This window comes from Manis pentadactyla, chromosome 11, assembly GCF_030020395.1.
Source record: "Manis pentadactyla isolate mManPen7 chromosome 11, mManPen7.hap1, whole genome shotgun sequence".
NCBI lineage: Eukaryota > Metazoa > Chordata > Mammalia > Pholidota > Manidae > Manis > Manis pentadactyla.
The window spans coordinates 111,884,988-111,906,268 of NC_080029.1; the positions used below are offsets into that span (position 1 = coordinate 111,884,988).

A 21,281-nucleotide genomic window follows, 5' to 3' on the forward strand; every position below is an offset into this window, starting at 1 on the left:
TCACATAGCATAACTGAAAAATAGCCTTTGGATGATATGCCAGCTGTGTTAAAGGGGGAAAGGTACAGGAGAGGTAGCCTCCCTCAGGCTAAGAAGACAGACACTGGCTAAAGAATAAAGTCCAGGAAGATCCTCACTGACTGACTACTCAACGTTTAAGCATCAAGAAAACACTGTCTATCCAGTTAAATAACTGTGATATAGTAAGGGGCTAGCTGATTCTTCATTTTTCTCATGTTAAATAATGTTCAGCCAGGCAGAGACTCCTGCAGCTCTAATATAGTCTCAGCCAATAGCAGGGAATCAAAGACTGAGAAGAAAGGAGTCACAACACCTGGTGAATGTCTGTGGGAGCAAGGGATAATTACTTTACTACTGAATCCCATGCATACACTACAGAGCTTGAAAGGCAACAAGGAATCAGTGCTACTGATCCTCTGTGAATGCCTTGAATAATGTAATTGCTGGAGGCATTAAAAACTGTATCAAAAGAATCCACCCCAAAACTACTAGAACTAATAACTAAATTCAACAAAGTTGCAGGATACAAAATTAATACACAGATATCTGTTGCATTCCTATATACTAATGAAGAACTAGCAGAAAGAGACATCAGGAAAACAATTCCATTCACAATGGCATCAAAAAGAATAAAACACTTAAGAATAAACCTGAGGACGTGGAAAAACCTATACCCTGAAAACTACAAGACACTCACGAGAGAAATTAAAGAAGACACCAATAAATGGAAACACATCCCATGCTCATGGATAGGAAGAATTAATATAGTCAAAATAGTCATCCTGCCTAAAGCAATCTACAGATTCAATGCAATCCCCATCAAAATACCAACAACATTCCTCAACAAACTAGAACAAATAGTTCTAAAATTCATATGGAACCACAAAAGACCCTGAATAGCCAAAGCAATCCCAAGAAGGAGAAATAAAGCTGGGTGATTACATTCCACAACTTCAAACTCTACTACAAAGCCAAAGTAATCAAGACAATTTGGTACTGGCACAAAAACAGACCCATAAATCAATGCAAAAGAATAGAGATGAATTAATTAGTATTATTTAATTATCCAATAATTAATAATACATCAATTAATATATAATAAAGGAGCCATGGATATACAGTGGGGAAATGACAGCCTCTTCAACAATTTGTGTTGGTAAAACTGCAGTTATGTGTAAGAGAATGAAACTGGATTATTGTATACCTCCATACATAAAAGTGAACTTGAAATGGATCGAAGACCTGAATGTAAGTCATGAAAACCATGAAACTCTTAGGAAAAAAACATGCAAAAATCTCTTGAATATAAACATGAGCAACTTTTTCCTGACCACATCTCCTCAGGCAAGGGAAACAAAAGCAAAAATGAACAAATGGGACTTCACCAAACTAAAAAGCTTCTGTGCAGCAAAAGACACTATCAGTAGAACAAAAAGACATCCTATGCTATGAGAGAATATATTCATAAACAACATATCCAACAAAGGGTTAACATCCAAAATATATAAAGAACTCACACACCTCAACACCCAAAAAGCAAATAACCTGATTAAAAAATGGGTGGAGGATATGAAGAGACAATTCTCCAAAGAAGAAATTCAGAGGGCCAACAGGCACATGAAAAGATGCTCCACATCACTAATTACCAGGGAAATGCAAATAAAAACCACAATGAGATATCACCTCATACCAGTTAGGATGGCCAACATCCAAAAGACAAGGAACAACAAATGCTGGCTAGGATGTGGAGAAAGGGGAACCCTCCTACACTGCTGGTGGGAATGTAAATTAATTGAACCATTGTGGAAAGCAATATGGAGGTTCCTCAAAACACTAAAAATAGAAATACCATTTGACCCCATAATTCCACTCCTAGGATTTACCCAGAGAAAACAAGATTCCTGATTCAAAAAGACAGATGCACCCCTATGTTTGTTGCAGCACTACTTACAATAGCCAAGATATGGAAGCAACCTAAGCATCCATCAGTAGATGAATGGATAAAGAAGAGGTGGTACACATACACAATGGAATAATATTCAGCCATAAGAAGAAAACAAATCCTACTATTTGCAACAACATGGATGAAGCTAGAGGGTGTTATGCTTAGTGAAGTAAGCCAGGAGGAGAAAGACAAGTATCAAATGATTTCACTCATTTGTGGAGTATAACAACGAAGCAAAACTGAAGGAACAAAACAGCAGCACACACACAGACTCCGAGAAGGGACTATAGTTACCAAAGGGGAGGGATGTTGGGAGGGTGGGCTGGGAGGGAGGGTGAAGGGGATTAAGGGGCATTATGATTAGCACACATAATGTAGGGAGGGTCACGGGGAAGACAGTACAGCACAGAAAAAAACAAGTAGTGACTATAGTATCTTATTATGCTGATTGACAGTGACTGCAATGGGGTGTGGCAGGGACTTGATAATATGGGTGAATGTAGTAACCACAATGTCATTCATGTGAAACCTTCATAAGACTGTATATCAATGATACCTTAATAATAAAAAGAAAAAAGAAAAGAAAAGAATTTATTGCTACAAGTGCAGTATAAACTCATGCTCATCCCCCCCAAAAAATACCATATCTGAATATCCACCATTCCTCTCCTTCCTTCTTTCTTAAACAGAAGCACTTCCTGGAACTGTGTTACTTAAGTGAGAAAGCTAACAGGCAGGAATGTGTGGGGACAGGACAATGGCAGCTACTGGGATTATGGCTCCTTCTGCCTATGCAGAGCAATAACTCTCAATGTGTGAGCTGAAGACTGCTGCAACAGAAATCTCTGGGGGCACTTAATTCAAATGTAAACGACGTGCCCAACCAGACTTCCTGAATGAAACTTGCCACAGGATACAGCCCCCAAGCTTTAAAAGCCTCCCAGGTGACTCTTCTGTGCACCAAAAATTGAGAATCATTAATCAATAACAACCAGTATCTCTTCTACTTTCTAAGATGTCACTCTACACTCTGGGAACAATAAAGACTTGTCAATTAAGGGAAGGGGGGAAAGAAGTAAGAAAAAAGGAGACTAATCATTTGACTTCTCTTTATTTTATTTCACTTCCCAAAACAGTCCCTCTCTAAAGATCTTTCAAAGGTTTGCATTTTGTATATAAAACTGGCAAACTGAAGTGAAAAGACACTTCAACATTTGGAATTTATAAACCTACTAAAAATTGGTTGACTGAAGAAGTATCATTAAGAAATGTACTTTCATTTGAAAGTAGACTTATTTGGTTAATAGTAAGAATAAAGATAATAGTTGAAGAATTAGCTTCAAAGGGAAATAATGTGAGAGGAGGAAATTATTTTCATGGAGGTGAGCTCTTTCTTGAGGCTCTAACATTCAAAATACAAGTATTTACTTTTTGAGGAAAAAATATTTAAAAGACTAGCTCCCCCAGAGCCCCCCAGAAAAAAATAATTATAAGGAGATAGACTGCTAAAGTACCTGATCATCAGTGGCACAGTTGCATTAGGTTTGGGACTACCACTAACAGGCTGTGAGACTTGGGGCAAGTTATCAAACTTCTGAGGAACATTTTCAACTTCAGTAAAATAGGTTTGACTACATATACTATCTTCGGTTCCTTCTTGCTCTATAATACCTTGATTTAGTTGGATACATTCTTCATAAGAGAAAAATCACGTGTTCAGAATCATAGGCATCAATGTGGCAGACTTTAAGGTCAACTTCCCTACCTGAGAAGACTTAGTGGCATCACTCCTGGGGACTCAGACGCAGGCACTGTTTCTGTGTCAGTGACTGGAGTGGTGGCAGTTGTGGTGTCCTCCAGCGAGCTGCTCATAAAGGAAGTTGTGCTCGAAGCTGATGGGCTAGTGGTAACTGGCGTCTGTGCCTGCTGGGCTTGGTCATTTTCTTCAGCTTGTTGATCAATCTCTGTAAACCAACGTAAAGGTTAAGAAAATAGTGAGGATTTGTTTTTCAAAAGTGACACAGGGATGGAAAACTTTTAACTTTCAATTTGAAATGTTTAGGAAATTTAAAGAAAAAGAAGTTCTTACATATATATACATCCTTGTATTCACTATTGTACTCATTATAAACTCTACAGATAATGATGCAGGAAGCCCTTGTAATTACTCATTTATTTTTTTAGAGAAAACAAAAAATTCTAACTTCTGCTTGTTAGATTTGACCAGAGGTTTTCTAAAGATAATGTGATCACTAAAGCTGCTTTCTTAGCATTTTGATTTTGATGTATATCTTTAGTCTTGAAACAAAGACAAAGACATGCAAATTCAAGAATAATAACTTGGACAGAAACTCCATGCTCTAAAAAGGACAATGCCTCACAAAGTAAATTCCAAGCATAAAAAAAATGTGTAAGAGCTTACAAAGTATGATTCTTATCTGGTACGGGAGCCTACAATTAAACATAATCAAGATAGCAGTTGCCTCAAAGATAGCTAACTCTACTAAGTTTGCTAACAAGCCACTTACCTTCATAATCACCATGATCTTAACATTCCTATTTATGTGCACCACACACCTCTCTCTGCCCATTTACTGTCTAAGCTAAGAAAGAAAGGAGGGGAGTAGGCGAATGACAAGGAAGAAGAGAAAGGGAAAGGAGGAATAAAAGAACTGGAAGCTCCATGAAGGCAAGGAACTTTGTTTTGTTCATTGCTAACTCCCTAGAACTTAGAAGAATACCTAGCACATGGTAAGGACTCATTAAACATTTACTGAATGAATGTCATTTTTATTTTTGAATGTGAAAATAAAAGATAAAACAAGGTTTTTTATGTACAGTATAGTCTATGAAAGTAGTACTTTAAAATGTCCTTTAATGTCTCTGAGAAGTTATCAGAATAATATATATTTTTAGTAAGATCAATAAATACTTGAGTATGTTTGTGGCACAAGTTAAATTTCAATTTGTAAAATGCAGTACTAATTACTAAGTTTTAATGTTAGTATAGGTTTAAAGTAGAAAATTATAGGTAGAGAGATGATTACTCATATACAAGAAACAGAAAAGAACTGTTTGCCTTGCAAAAGAAAAACAATGTGAGAATTGCTTTGGCCAAAAAAACAAAACAAAACAAAAAAACCCCACCTTTTATAAATCACTTACAGAATATGTCATTTCTGACAATTACAAATAATTTTAACAGCACAAAAACAAAAAACAAATCTGATAACATACCTTGCTTAATTTTGCCCCCAAACTGGTCTTCCAAAAGCCCATGGACCACTAATTTATAGATCATGGCTTGAGCTCGTTCCAGATCAGCTAATCCCAACGCTCTCTTTATGGGTGACCGCATGACCGCTCGCTTCACCATGTGTCGCATCAAGAACTGCAGGGCTGCACGCATCTCCACGTCTTCATGAACAACTGGAGAGCTTGCACAGTCTGAGTTGTGGCCATTTTCAGCCAGAACTTTTGGTATAAGCAACAGCTCAGCATACTTACTACAGCCAAGAAGAGCACTAAGTGATTTCATAGCACCAAGGTAGAGATAGGACAGCTGGACTGCTCTGATTTCTGACTGGGCTATGTCATGGGTTTTGGATATGTGTTCATGATTTTTTCTTTTTCCTTCTATTACTTGATGCTGGGATTCCACACTTGGCAGTGTTGGATCTGAAGAAAATGAAGCTATCTCATTTTCTGACTTGGAGCTCAGGGTACCCTGGCTTTTGATATCGTCAGATGTTAAGCCTGTTCGTGTATCTGAAGCAGATTCACTCTCAATTTTCTGCTCAACATCCCCTTTCTCCTCAGACTCGTGTCGGTGTTTCTTTTCATGCCGCTTGATGCTCTGCTTGCCCATGTCTTCATGAATGCCGGTCAAATATGTGAGGTCCAGCAACACAGAAGCTGTCAGGCCTCGGAATCGTGCCACATCGAAAGGCAGTGGTTCACAGGGTTCCAGATTATACAGTGGAGTATCACTAGGCGACCAAAAAGTTGGGAAGCTTTAATAAAGATCAGAATGACACAGGAAGAAGCAAGTGAGGGATAGACAGGAGGAAGGCACAGAAAATAATGTAGACAAAATAAGATGCATCATGTACACAGTACAAAGAATACTTTACACAAACTAGAGGAGTCATTACAAACAGAGAAAAATGAATCTATTATGAGAAAATGAGGAGATGTGATGTTAAATGGAAAAGCAATGAGACATGCATGTGCTTTCAAATAAAAATATTTGTTATTATGTAACATAAGCCAGGAATTAGAAAAATTTCTGTGAAGAGCAGACTTTGTAGGCCACACAATCTCTCTTGCAAACTTTCAACCCTGCCACTGTAATGTGAAAGCAGCCATTAATATACCTAAAGGAATGGGTGTGGCTGTGTAACTTTACTTACAAAAACAGGAAGTAGGAGGGATGGAGTTTGTCAATCCCTGATGTAAGCTATTTGGAAAGTCTGTTAATAAGTCTAGTTCACTGTATGGGGAATGGTCACTTATAAGAGAACACTGTGCTTCATTAAAAAATTTACTTCGTAGTGTTTGATTAATGTGTCTACTTTATAGTTTAAGCAAAAACATGATCACATATTTTCTCATATTTGGTAAAAAAATTGCTTGAACTTTAAAAATGTTATAATTATATAAAATGTAAGAGAAAGCCTTAGCGAGTACACAAAGTCTGGTGGCATACATTTGGTGGATTAACCTAAATCCTGGTTCTAGTTTAACTTTCCTAATCTTATTTTTCCTTTGCCTCATTTTTCTTACTTGTTTTAATTTGCTCATTTAGATAGAGTATGCATCTTAATAAGGCATCATAAATCCTTTCTGAAACAAGGCAAAATACAAAAGAAAAGGTAGATACTTTCACTTAACATTGTAAAATCTTCATTGGTTTTTCAGCTTGGTAGAGTACGGGGAGGTAGAGTCCATCAACTCTTGAAATTGTGTGTAAACCTTGTGAGTGTATACTTTTCAACTGAGAGAGTCCATAGCTATTGCTAGATTCTAAAACAGCACTACCTCTAAAAAATACCTAAGAACCACTATTTTAGATACTGTCCCATGTCATATTAACACTAAATAATATACAAAATTAACTATATACCATTAATAAAGGAATCATTGTAGGCAGTATAATGAAGTTATACAATATCAATAAATCCATATTTCAAATGATGCAAATAAATAGAATCATTAGACAAGCAGTCCTCTTATTGATGGAAACACTTGACATCCTTCCTTTTAAACATATAACATTTCTATTTCACACAAATCCTATCTAAACATATCTAAATGCTTTTAAGTACACAGTTTGTGTCAAATATATGCAATTTTCATATCTATCCAAAATTTTGCACAGTGAGGGGATAAAAATATATGCTTTAAAAAAAAGGGCAAGAACACTTAAAATCATAGTTATTCCAAAACCTAATGTTAGTCACTCAAATGTTCCCTTTCTACATTCAAAACCCTCCTACACAAAATATAACTAATGCTCTGCTGGCTGGCTTTTTTCTATTCCAGTGTATAACGGAAATGATAAAAAAACAGTAAGTCACATGAAAAATAGAAAGAAGGACCCTGGTTTATGCCTAACTAGTGAATTTACCATTTCTTCACTACACAAAACAAAAAACTATGTATTTTTCAAACCACTAGTATTCCAAGAAACATAGGTTTGGGAAATATTCCTTTATGAAACCACAGTACTTACACCCAGTTGTATAAAAAAGAAATTATTTAAAAAATTTAACTGGCAGCTCACCTAAAATACATAATTACTCACTGTCCATAGGCAATGGCCCATTTCACCATTAAATACTCTTTTGCTAAAAGTGTAACTCAACAGATCATACCTGATTGTAATTTCTGCTTCATCCCATTGGACCTTGGCAGACGTGCTGCCCTCTTTGACCACTCCCAGCAGCGTGGCATGGCGCCCAGTTTGCTTGTGAACACACCGACCTCCAACTCTAAGACCAGCATCAACTCCTCCTATCACTGCCAGCACAGGCCACACATCTATGCAAAGGGTCCTCAGCTGCGGCTCTGAGAGGTCAGCAAGGCCATGTCTATTATGTTTACCTTTCTCTTCCTCTTTGCTCTCTTTCTCCTCTCTCATCTCATTTTCCTCTCGGCTTTGAACCGAGCGGCTTTTCTTTAGCTTCTGACCTGACTCTTTAATACATGTCTTAATTTTGTGCAGCCTTTCCATCATTTTTTTGTTAATGCAGTAAGTCCAACGGTCTGTTCGGTGAAGGATACGGATAAGCTGAATAGTGGCCTCCGCAAGCACTGTTGCTACTGGACTACAAATGGGGTCTCCTGGAAGTAAGTCTCGTGGTGTGCCACGCATCTGCATATCACAAATTTTCACCTATAAGAGAAAAGAGGCCAGCAAATATATGATATTAATAATTCTCCTTAATTATTAGTCATTATAAATTCCAGCACATGGAATCCCATGTTGAACTAGTGTTTGGTCTCCTAATCCACGTGTATTGTATCACTGGACCCCAATAAGGAGTGAGCAAATATTATAGAGCTATTAAAGTTAAAAGCAGTACGGTCTTCTGAAATAAGCTGCCCTGTCATTTAAACTTCCTACAGCTTGTGAGTATCAGAACTGTTGTTGCCACCAAAAAGATGGATATAGTCCAAGATGTAAATGGCTGACTCAATTTAGTCCAAAAAAAAAAGCCTTGAGGATCTATTTACTCCCATCCTTAAGACTCCAAAATAATGAGCCCTGGGACCATGATATATTGTTCAATGGCACAAAGAAAAAATAATAAATCTAGATAACTGAGATATTCTCAATCTGGGCATACATTTCAACTAAGACATAGAAGTTAAAAGAAGAACAAGAATTATGTTCAAATCAATTATGCATAATCTCGGGAACTAAATCTCAGTTTTTTCATCTGAAAAAAATGGCACTAATAATAGTATCTGTCTCTTATGGTTATTTTAAAGATTAAATGAAACTATGCACATAAAGTGCTTATTAGTAGTGTCAGACACACAGTAAATGTTCAAAAAATGTTAACTATAATCAGTATTATTTTCACCAATTCCAAAACTTATCAGAAAAGGCTTCTAGGCAGAATAAATTAATTGATATATTGTCTAAGGTTGAATGAATTCCTTCAAAGTTCACAGATGGTGGGAAGCAAGAGGCCATTATTCCAACCAGAACATACCAGAACCTATTGTGGGCTGCAAGAATGTTATCAGGGATAATATTAAAGGGATGATGGCAGGTACTGGGTTGCCTCTTTATTTTATCTCCAATTCAGTTTTGTTAACTACCTGTTCAAGAAGCAGTTCCCTCTCTCATCAACAGCTAGCCTTAAATTATACCTACTTGAAAAATTTTAAAGATATATTTAAAAGCACAGAATAAAAGGAAAATATCACGGTTAAGATTTACCAAGTCCAGCACTTGTATTATAGAAATACTATATATAAGATAGAATGAAAGCTTTCTATTAAAAAAATAACTAGAAATTCTGGAGACCAAACCTAGACTATACTACATCCTCAAGTGAAAGCTTGGGATAGAAAACAAATTCACCCACCAACCAGCACAGAGAGACCACAGAGAAGTTTGTCTCAGCCTAGGTTTTAGATGAGGAGAAAAAAAAAGTTTTTAGTGAGAGGGTATCTTTTTAATACCATCCTCCTGAATGTTTAGGGTTCAAATTTATACCATCTACAAGATCTGAGCAACCCATCAACTAAATGAATAAAAGACAGCTTCCCATCACAACTGGAACTTCCATTATTTAGCTAGTGGTATCTGATTACATTTAAGGTTATTTTTAGACTTCTATTTCATAGGCATAACTGCTAATGAACCAGATTATCCCTAAACTACTTCCTATAATTCCTATAATTGCACATAGTTTCGAAAGTTGACTCACTGTATTCAAATTGCCAGAATATCAAATAATGTCTAATAAAGAGTGATGGCAATTTCTAAAAGTAATCTTACCTTCTTCTAGAAGAGTAAAGTATCTGAGCAGGTTACTTTTAGTGGTAGAAATAGCTCATTATATTTATAAATTCTATTTGATGCTAATGAATATTAATTTAAAAAATGACAAATATCCTTTATGCTTAAGAATAAAGTTTGAAATTTCATTACCTTTTCCCCTGGGTTGCTACTATAGAACATTACACATGGGTACAACTCTGCTGCATCCACATCTTCAAAAGCTAATTTGGGTTCCTACAGGGTGGCCATGAAAAGAAAAGGAAACAAAAATACTTTTAAAAGTTGGTAATACCCAATCACATTAAGATTCAAAGCTCTACTGAGACAGAACAAAAGTTACCAGAACAAATCTCAATTCACCTTGTTAACCAAGGAAATTTCACATATAATAAATGATCTTAATTTATTCATCTGCTTCAAAAATCTTAACAGAGATTTTACTATCTTTCTGTTTTTTGCTGCTGGTAAATACTATAAGAACCAAAAGATATTAGAGAAAAGACAGAGAAGAGTAGATAATCTATAAATTGAGTAATTAGCACTTGAATAACTTAGTTGAGTATACATAAAAATGAGAAAACATGCTATTATAAATGAGTTTCAGTACCTCTCCATTTTTCCCAAAGGATATGGTCCTGGCTTCCATGTCTAACACACAGGTAATGAAATCTCCTTGAGTAAAGCTGGACAATGTCAGAGTCTGTTCTCCATTGTGATAGAGGTTACCACTGTAGGCCCGATAGAGCCACATATCTGAGGTAGTACGGTGGTTAAAATCATGTACTGGCCAGCGAGAAACTCCAACACACGTGCCTTCATTGCCTCTGTTTTCCTTCACAATGTAAAACTAAAATGAAAGTGGTAATGTTCACTAATGTTCAAAACACCTGTTTCTATTAATTATACTAATTGCATAAAACAATACTAAGGAATATGTTTATAAATAATATTTATGCAGTCATAGGAATATAGTAAGTTTATTATTTTTTTTATTGAAGTATAGTTGATATACAATATTGTATTGGTTTCAGGTATATAACATAGTGATTTGACAATTATCTACATTATTAAATGCTCACCTCAACTAGTGTAGTCACTATCTGTCAACAAAGATGTTCCAGAATCATGACTATATTCTCTATGCTATATTTTCATCCCTATGACTAATATACAACTATGACTGAGATACTGTGCCTCTTTATCCCCTTCAGCCTAAGAGAAAATAACATACAAATTTTTTTCATCATTTAGGTTTTTAAACCTATTTAATCTTTATCTTTTAGAGCATTTAGAATAATCTTTGACTATTTTATTTAAAATAAACAATTTTGAAGTACATCTTAATTATGAAGCTGAGGAAGTTATGTTTAGGCCAAGAAATTATTGATGGAAAGCTTCAATTCTTTACATACAAATTTTATAACTATTCCCTTTTGTGTGTGTGTGTGTGTGTGTGTATATATATATATATATATATATATATATGCAGAAAAGAGTTAATATAGAAGGTCTGAGACTGCTATCTTTAAAAAGGCATACTTGTAATGCTGGCCCTTGGCTACTATCTGAGAATTCAACTGGTAAAGTTTCCTACATGATACAAAACTTTCCCTAAGTGGTAAGGGTGGCTCACCAGGCCTAGAATGTTTGAACAAACAATGTGGCTTATGCTAAACACTGCTTTCCTTCTGGGAGTCTAGAATTTTGGTACATAGAGGCACAGAATACCTTTATGACCAGCCCCCAGTAAAAATCTTGGGTGCTAAGTCTCTTGGGCTTCTCTATAACATCACAGACATGTTGCTCCACTTCACTGTTTTGTAATCCCTTATGGAGGGGAGAGAAGTAAGGAAATTTGCACATGGATTCCTCTAGGCTTTGTGTCTTTTTCCCTTATTACCTGACTATATATCCTTCCTTCATTATTGTAAGTCTGTCATGAGCACATCTATATGTTGAATCCTACAAGTCTGCCCAGCAAATCTTTAACTATAGGGGTGATCTTGGGGACCGCCAGACAGTGGTGGCAACAATGCGATTCACCAGAACAATTCCAACTCATTAAAATATAGTAACTGTGTTATTTGGGGAAAAGAGAGGGAGAAATGGGGAAAGACAAAAGTGATGCCTGGTGGCTATGGACTTACATGTGTTATGAAATGGCAGGTGAGCTGCTATCTGTTGTAAGTGGAAGTTACCTCTGGAATTCAAAAATAATAGATCCAACCACAGGAGAGTTGGTTCACTGGATAGCCTAGCTGCTTTTGGCCTTGCTAGCTAAAGTGAAGCAAAAAGAGCAGCCAGGATAAAATCCATGTTCTCTCCTCTAGGCAGGAAAAGAAAAGGCTCAAATATTCCCATTAATGGGTTTTGGATGGGCCAAAAGATAAAAATGAGTTTGTAGTTGATCTCTCCTGCAAGTGGGAGGGAAAAGAGTTCAAAAGTCCCTGAAGGTGAGTTTTGGGTAAATCAAACACATGAGAAGTCTATGTTGTTCTTTCCTTCAAGAAAGAAGAAAAAGGGTTAAATCAGTTCCCTGGGCTGAAGCAAAGCTTTAAATAAACCTCAGAAAAACAAAGAGAAAAGAAAACCTCTCCAAGTTATCTTCTTTAGCTTCAAGTCCCACCCCACCCCCATGCCCCACACCCAACCTATCCAACCAATAACCCTGAAAATGCTAAATTTACTGCTAGGGATTTGAGTAAACTTGAGATTTGAGGGGGAAAAGTAAATTTTCAGAAATAGCTTTGTTTTTGTAATTGCATCTGGATGTATGCTAAAAACTGATGTATAATATTATATGTGTGTAGCTGCATAAATGCTAAAGGATCATCCTGATCAGCTGCAAAGGAAAACATATTAGTAGGATCCAACTTGTTGCTTTGCTTTTAGCCACTGCTGGGTTAATTCAAGTCCTTGAGTAGTGGAAACAAAACAGGTCTCCATAACTGATGATTTTTTGCTGATTTTTGCCTAACAGAACCTCCTGAAAAAGGGACACAAAATAAAAGAGAGGCAATCTCCAGAAGAAGATATACACTTAAGAGTTTTAAACAGCAGTTTTTAGTTGCCAATGGTTTCTTATAAAATCAGGTGTCTGATCCTTAGAGGCTGATGATTTTCCAGCCTGAAGTGCATATTTTTGAGAGGGTAAATTTGGACTCTAAGACTGACAAAGCAAAAAGAATTTAGGAAAGCCTTGCTTATCACTTAGACTTAAAATACAGCTGTCTAGTCCTACAGCATCTAGGCTTGGCTTTATTATTGTCAAAAGAGTTGCTAGCTTTTTAGAATCTTAAAGTCATAGATTCTATTTGTCTGTACCTAAAACCTGACATTGTGTGCTATGGACTGTTTCAACCCAGTATGAACTGTACTCAACTAAAAGCAGGGACTGGCCATTGAATAAACTCAAACTCTGGGACTGTTACAGATTTAGGACTCCTCTGTGGGGCCATAAACTATGAAAACATTATGGATTCTAGCTGGACTACCCAGATCTCTTGCAGACGTCCCTGGGAAAGGGCTTGTTCTCTGATGGAACCATCTTAATTTGAGCTGCTAACTGGCTCTATTATTTCCACACAGAAACTGATAACATTCCTGACTTGGGATTTCTTCTGAAAGATGGAGGAGGTAATACTGCAGGGAGTATAATCCCTCTTTCTACTCATAACAGAATCGACTTTTGACTTCTTCTTAGGGTTTGTCCCACTGATGTTGATTTATTATGTTCAGCTTTTTGAATTAGTTGCACTTTGAAACAACTGACTGATAGTTTGACTCTACCTGTCTCATCTTTCTTCTGAAATACACACCTTAGTAAGGCAGTTTATTAAATGAAGCTGTCCCCAAAGAGATTGATCTTTCCTAGGCTGCTCACTGGATACATGATTAGGAGAAAAGAGGTAGAAGGCTTTGTAAACTTACTTTGAAAAAAGAATTTCATTGAGATTTTGTCCTGACCAATTCCTAACCTTTCTGGTTAAGTTGTATAAAAATGTTTTTATGTGAAAATTCTTTCTCTCTCTTTCAGTCAACCCTTCTGGACAAAAGGTCTAGATGAAGATAAAAAAATGATTGAAAAAAACTAAAAAAATTACTAAATGGGACACACTGACTTCAGAATAAGGGAGAAGAGCCAGAAGCCTGGGCCCTAGGAAAGGATGAGGAATAGGGAGGGCATTAATGATATTTGTTTTTAAGAACTGTTCCTCCTGTGGGGGGGTGGCGGGGGAAACCCATCTTGCCTTGAAGGCTGCTGTGAGCACTTTAAATTCAAACTGACTGCTGAGCCTCCCATCACACCTGACAAATTATAAGAAAGGAGTGGCCCCCATCTTACACTTTTTCCACAGAATACCTACAAATGTCATCCACCATTTAAATGACTGCCTTTAGGCAGTCCCTCTGAAACCAAGAACTCAACTCAATTATTCAGACTGCAGTGGGAACAGAGCATGGGCGGCCCCAGAGTGGGAAGTCACACTGGAGCCTTGTTAATGTGTTCTGACTGATTACTTTACATCCTGATTAGGGGCATCCTAACAGTGATAAACTCTTCGTTTCCAGGGATATGTGTATGCCCTCTGGGACCATATAGAAATACTTTGTGTGTGTACCCTATCATGACACTACCTGAGCCTTGGACTGGCCAGAGTTGTGCTGGGCTACCTTGATGCCTAAGCCAGTTTTTAAAAGTTAATACAAAAACTTAAGGACAAAGTTGTTTTTTGAAGATGGCTTATTAAGACCTTTATGGTTAATGAGATTTGTTTTAACTGGTTAAGTCTAGGACCCCTAAAACGCATAACCAAAGTTTATATTACAGGTTTATTTCACCCTACTGCATGGGATCCTATTGATAGTAACGTTACTGTAAAGACACTGCAGCAAAAAGCCAAGGAGGCAAACTATGCAAAAAAAAAAAAAGAGTTAACAGAGCAGAGACTGCTAGCCTTAGAAAGACCTGCCAGTGTTGGCCCTCAGCTGGCATCTGAAAAGTAGACTGGTAACCAGTTCCCTACACTGATAAAAATTTTCCCTGATAAGGGTGGCTCATTGTGCCTAGACTGTACAACAATAGGGTTTATAATAAACACCTGCTTTCCTTCTGAGAATCTAAAATTTTAGTATATGCCAGGCAGAGGGATATAAATACCCAAAGTGACCAAATACCCAGTAAAAATCTTGGGCATTGAGTTTGAGTCTCTAATAGGCTTTCCCAGGCAGAAACATCACACACCTATTACTGCATTTTCATTGCTGGGTGTGACCTGTGTGGCCCTTCCTAGGAGGGATTATAATGATACATTAAATGTTCATTTAAAAATTTTTTTAGATAATTTTAGAATTATAGAAGAGTTAACAAAAAGAATAGAATTCCTGTATATCTTTCATTCACTTTCCATTCATGTTGACATTTTATATAATACTAGAACATTTATGTATGATGATTTTTTTAAAAGTCTTTGCATACTTTTTTTTTATAAGAACCTGTGGGAAAAGGACCAAAAAAACAAAATGCAAAATGGTAAAAACCAATTGGAATTCTACATACCTTCCACTGATAGCACCCAGAAGTTACTCCAGTTGATGCCAATCCGTATCCTTTTCCTCCACTGCCATGAGTTAAAATCTGTCCATTCTCCACTAGGCAACACTGAGCTTTCTCCGGGTCAAAGGATACTTCTTGTATAGGAAGATTCTCATCTTCTTCTTCCAATTCTCCTTGCTTCTACCAGAAAGGAAGTTGGTCAGTACTTTGGAGTAACTCAGATGTTAGCTAATATATACTCTAAGACCCCTTGGTTTGATTCTACAAATATTAAATATTTCTACTATGTGCCAGTTACTGTGCAGACAATGGGAACACAATGATAAACACAGCATGGTCCATGCCCATAAAGAGCAAACTATGCAATTAGAGGACAGTCCAATTAGAGGACAGAAAGGCAAATAAATAACACCAGTATTGTAGTGAGAGAGTAACAGTCACATAACAGGTATAGGAGAAACATAAAAGTGTAAGTGTCTAACTAGGCTTGGAAAGAATAAGAGAAGCACTCAAAAGAGAGTAACTTCTGAACTTAGTTCTCGATGATGAGAAGGCATTAAGCAGCTAAGGCATTAAGTAAAGAAAGGCATTTTGTGTAGTATGTAAGGCATGTGCCAATACGCAGGAGTGCAACAGAGTTCAGTGACTTAAAGTACCTGCAAGTACTGTGGACTGTCTGGAGGATGACACTGGCAGAAAAAGAGACTAGAACAAGAAGATGAACAAAATCATGAAAGGCCTTAGATGCCATTTTAAGTTTGAACTTCACTCTATAGACAATAGGGAGTGCCTACACAAAATGATTTGTATAAACAATCTCCAATCAGATTTGTGTTTACTAAACATTGTTTTACCAGGAGTATACTGGATGAAGGCAGAGATACCAATCAGAAGATCACTGCAAGAGTTCAGGTAAGAAACACTGAGGACCTGAATTCACTCAATCATTCAGTGAGTATTTATTAGGCATCTACTATGTGCCAGGTACTACACCAGGTCCTATATACTCAGGAGTATATCAGACAGAAAAAGTCTTGCTCTCATAGAACTTATATTCTGGTAGATGGTGAAAAAAAAATATGTAAGCTAGAAAATATCAGGTAGTAAGTTCTGTGTTGAAATTAAAACAGGTGATATAACAAAGTGTGTGGCAACTAACTCTAGATTGAGGATTAAGAAAGAACTCTCTGAAGAAGTGACAATTCAGCTGAGACCTGAATAAGTTAACTTCTGACACATATATCTAAGGGAAGTATTCTACAAATAGCCAGTGCAAAGCCCAAAAGAAGGAACTAGCTTAATGTGCTTAAGAAACAGTAACAAGGTAGTTGCTGAGAGTGGAATGAGCAAAGGAAGAGAACATGGAGTTCTTCATTTTATACCAAGAATGCTCAGAAACCACTGGAAGGTTTTAAGCAGTGGACCAACATGCTCTGATTTATTATTTTAAAGGATCACTATGGATCTTGTGTATAGAATAGACTATAGAGAGTAAATAATGGAAAATCAGAAAGACCAATTAGGATGCCATTGCACAGTCTAGACCAGAGATGATAGTTGCTTGGATAGGGTGATGACAGAGGAATGAGGAGGTGGGCAAATTCAAGTTATCTTTTACAGACAAGTCAACAGGACTTAGAGATTGTATGATAAGGAAAATGGGGGAGGGAGGTTACAGAAAGAAAAGAACCAAGGAAAACTCCCAGGCTTTTTTGCTAAGTCATTAAGTAGGAAGATGGGAAGGCCTGGAGAAAGAACAGGATCTGACAGAACTAAGGATACTATCAAAGATGCTACTGAGCATGAGATGCCTATTAGACTTTCATTCAAGTGATAAGTAGAAGATGGGTACGTAAGTCTGGAGTTCAGGGAAAATGTCAGAAGTGGAATTAAAAATTTGGAGATTGATGGCATGTGGGTCTGAATAAGGTTTTGTTGGGTAAAGGAAAGATAATAGGGGTGATAGTTCTGAAAAAGAAAGGGTCTAGAGACTAAGCCTTGGGATATTCTAACACTTAAATAGAGGAGGAAGAAACAATGAAAGAGAATGAGAAGAAGAGGCCATTGTACTAAGACAGAAGGAAAACCAGAAAAGTGTAGAATCATGAATCAAAGGAAGGATTAAGATAGCTAAATGAATGGATTCTGCTGAATAAAATCAGTGAGGCCTAGTGATTACCTGCATGGGGACATTAGGAAAGTCTAGAATTCCCAGGACTTCAGGTTTGGAAAGCTAGGTGAATGGAGGTATCATCAATAAACAATGAGACAGGAAGAAAAGAGGAAAGGTTTGAGGGGGAGATACCTGGGCTAGCGTTTAAGTTTTGAAGGCACTGCATGTAGGTGAGAATGGTCATGGGTGTAACTGAGACTGCTGAAAAGATAAGGTTAGAACTGTGAGGAACACCAGAGTATGGGATGGAGATAAGAAGAAAGTAGCACCAAAGGAGAGATTCTTCAAGAGGGAATCAAGGATTGGCAGAGGGTATAAAGAGATCTAGGAGAAGACAGTGTTTTGAACACAAAAGAAGGCTAGACTTGAGGGACAGGATTAAAGATGGCGGCGTGAGAGGTGAGACAGAGGCTTCCTCCTAAAACCACATATACTACAAAAATATAATTAATACAATCAATCCTGAAAGAGCAACATGAAAGAAGACTGCACCAGATGGCATACACCTGGAGAAAAGAAGAGGCCTCACGGAACAGGGTAACATACCAAAGCCATGATCCGCTGGTACCCAAGTCCTTCCCCCAGCCCAGCTCACCGGCGGGAGGAAGAGAAACGGAGCAGGGAGGGAGTGGAGGCCTGGGACTGCTGAACACCCAGCCCTGGAGATTTGCTCTGGTAGCACAAACCTATATTGCATGGTGCTCTGGTGATTAGTGGGGCTGGAAAGCTAAGACAGGCAGAATACCTGGAGAGACTGAGATTCCAGCTGCTTAATGGAAAACAGGGATCCATATCCCCCTGCTCTGGGACAAAAGAAAGGTGGGCAGTTTGAGAGACTTCCTAACAGTGAGAGGGCTGCTAAAGGGGCAAGGATTGCACAGAGCTTATTGCTCAGGAGAAAGGACAGGTAGACAAAATTGTACAGGTGCCCTCTGCCCAGCAGGTTGGAACTTTCAGGAGCTTCAGGCGCTCCATCCCACTGGCTGGATACGCAGCTCCAAGGCCTCCCACCATGACACACAGCCTGCTGTGCCTTCCTCCTGGCCTGCTGGCACCTGCTCGCAAACCGGCAGTCCCTGCCCTGGCATCAGGCCAGCCCAAGGGAGGCCCTGCCTACAGCAGCTACAGACACAAAGCACAGAGGCTTACACCTGTGTGCTCAGCCCACTGGTTCTGCCAGTGGAGACAGGCACTGCAGCTGGGAAGCAGGAGACAGCTCTTTCCACCCCCCAGGCACCAGCACTGCTCCCCTGCGACCCCTGACACTGCTCCATGGGCTGAGCAGCTCCAAAGAGTAGAGCTTCTGTGCAATAGAGGGCACCACATACAAATATGAAACATTAAAGGACCTGGTTCAAACCAAAATTGTACAAACACCAGAAAGAGAGTCAAATGAAACTAATCTCATCAATCTACCTGAAAGAGATTTCAAAATAAAAATCCTAAACATGCTCATGGAGGTACAGAAAAATATTTAAGAACTTAGGAACAAATTCCAGCTGGAGATCCAATCATTAAGGAAAACAACTGAGGGTTTTAAGAGCAGATTAGATAAGGTGGAGGAGATGATAAATGAAATAGAAATTAGAGAAGAGGAATACAAAGAAGCTGTGGCACAGAGAGAAAAAAAGATCTCTAAGAATGAAAGATATTGAGAGAACTGTGTGACCAATCCAAACAAAACAAAATTCATTTATAGGGATACCAGAAGAAGAAGAGAGAGAAAAAGGGACAGAAAGTGTCTCTGAGGAGGTTAATTGCTGAAAACTTCCCTAATCTGGGGAAGGAAACAGTCTCTCAGGCCATGGAGGTGCACAGATCTCCCAACACAAGGGACCCAAGGAAGACAACATGAAGACATAAATAATTAAAATGGCAAAGATCAAGGATAAGGACAGACTATTAAAAGCAGCCAGAGAGAGAAATAAGATCACATACAAAAGAAACCCATCAGGCTGTCATCAGACTTCTCAAAAGAAACTTCACAGGCCAGAAGGGAGTGCATGATATATATAATGCAAGAAAGCAAAAGGGCCGTGAACCAAGAATATGCCATCTGGCAAGATTATCATTTAAATTTGAAGGAGGGATTAAACAATTTCCAGATAAGCAAAAGCTGAGAGAATTTACCTCCCACAAACCATCCTCAGTGTATTTTGGAGAGAATGCTATAGAAGGAAGTGTTCCAAGGCTAAATAGCTGTCACTAGGGGTAATAAAATCACAGTAAAGAAAGTAGAACAATAAATTGCTAAGCAAATGCAAAATTGAATCAACTACCCCCAAAGTCAGTCAAAAGATACACAAAGAGTACAGAATATGATCCCTGATATATAAAGAATGGAGGAGGAAGAAAAAGGAAGAGAAAAAAATAAATATACCTTTAGATTGTGTTGTAATAGCATACTAAGTGAGTTAAGTTAGACTCTTAGACAGTAAGTTAACCTTGAACCTTTGGTAACCAGGAATCTAAAGCCTGCAATGGCAATAAGTACATACCTATTGATAATTACCCTAAATGTAAATGGTCTGAATGCACCAATCAAAAGACATAGAGTTACTAAATGGATAAAAAAACAAGACCCATCTATATGCTGCCTATAAGAGACTCACTTAAAACCCAAAGACATACACAGACTAAAAGTGAAGGGATGGAAAAAGATAGTTCATGCAACTAATAGGGAGAAAAAAGCAGGAGCTGCAGTACTTGTATGAGACAAAATAGACTTTAAAACAAAGAAACTCAAAAGAGACAAAGAAGGACATTACATAATAATAAAGGGGTCAATCCAACAAGAAGATATAACCATTATAAATATCTATGCACTCAACACAGGATCACCTACATAAGTGAAACAAATACTAACAGAATTAAAAGGGGAAATAGAATGCAATACATTCATTCTAGGAGACTTTGGCACTCCACTCACTCCAAAGGACAGATCAACCAGACAGAAAATAAGTAAGGAGACAGAGGCACTGAACAACACATCAGAACAGATGGATCTAACAGACATCTACAGAACTCTACACCCAAAAGCAGCAGAATACACATTCTCCTCAAGTACACATGGAACATTTTCAAGCATAGATCATACACAAAAAGAGCCTCAGTAAATTCAAAAAGATTGAAATTGTACCAACCAGTTTCTCAGATCACAAAGGTATGAAGCTAGAAATAAATTACTCAAAGAAAACAAAAAAGCCCACAAACACATTGAGACTTAACAACATGCTCCTAAATAACCAATGGATCAATGACCAAATAAAAACAGAGATCAAAGAATATATGTAGACAAGTGACAACAATAATTCAACACCACAAAATCTGTGGGACACAGCAAAGGCCGTGCTAAGAGGTAACTATATTGCAAAAAAGGCCTACCCCAGGAAAGAAGAACAATCCCATATCAACAGTCTAAACTCATAATTAATGCAACTAAAAAAAGAAGAACAAAAGAGGCATAAAATCAGTAGGAGGGAGATAATAAAGATTAGAGCAGAAATAAATAAAATTGAGAAGAATAAAACAAAGAAAGAATCAATGAAAGCAGAAGCTGGTTCTT

The 21,281-nt window shown here is 37.6% G+C and overlaps 1 protein-coding gene across 1 annotated transcript in view; it reads right to left on the reverse strand.

The window, feature by feature from the left end:
- HERC1 (HECT and RLD domain containing E3 ubiquitin protein ligase family member 1) overlaps positions 1 to 21,281 on the reverse strand; it is a 211,431-nt gene that overhangs the window by 57,917 nt on the left and 132,233 nt on the right. Inside the window, exons 34-39 of the mRNA XM_057488876.1 lie at positions 15,547 to 15,723; positions 10,594 to 10,833; positions 10,137 to 10,220; positions 7,843 to 8,363; positions 5,204 to 5,979; positions 3,732 to 3,930 (exon numbers count right to left, since the gene is read on the reverse strand). Of these exons, the coding sequence (XP_057344859.1) occupies positions 3,732 to 3,930; positions 5,204 to 5,979; positions 7,843 to 8,363; positions 10,137 to 10,220; positions 10,594 to 10,833; positions 15,547 to 15,723 (1,997 nt within the window). The remainder of the gene's footprint in view (positions 1 to 3,731; positions 3,931 to 5,203; positions 5,980 to 7,842; positions 8,364 to 10,136; positions 10,221 to 10,593; positions 10,834 to 15,546; positions 15,724 to 21,281) is intronic.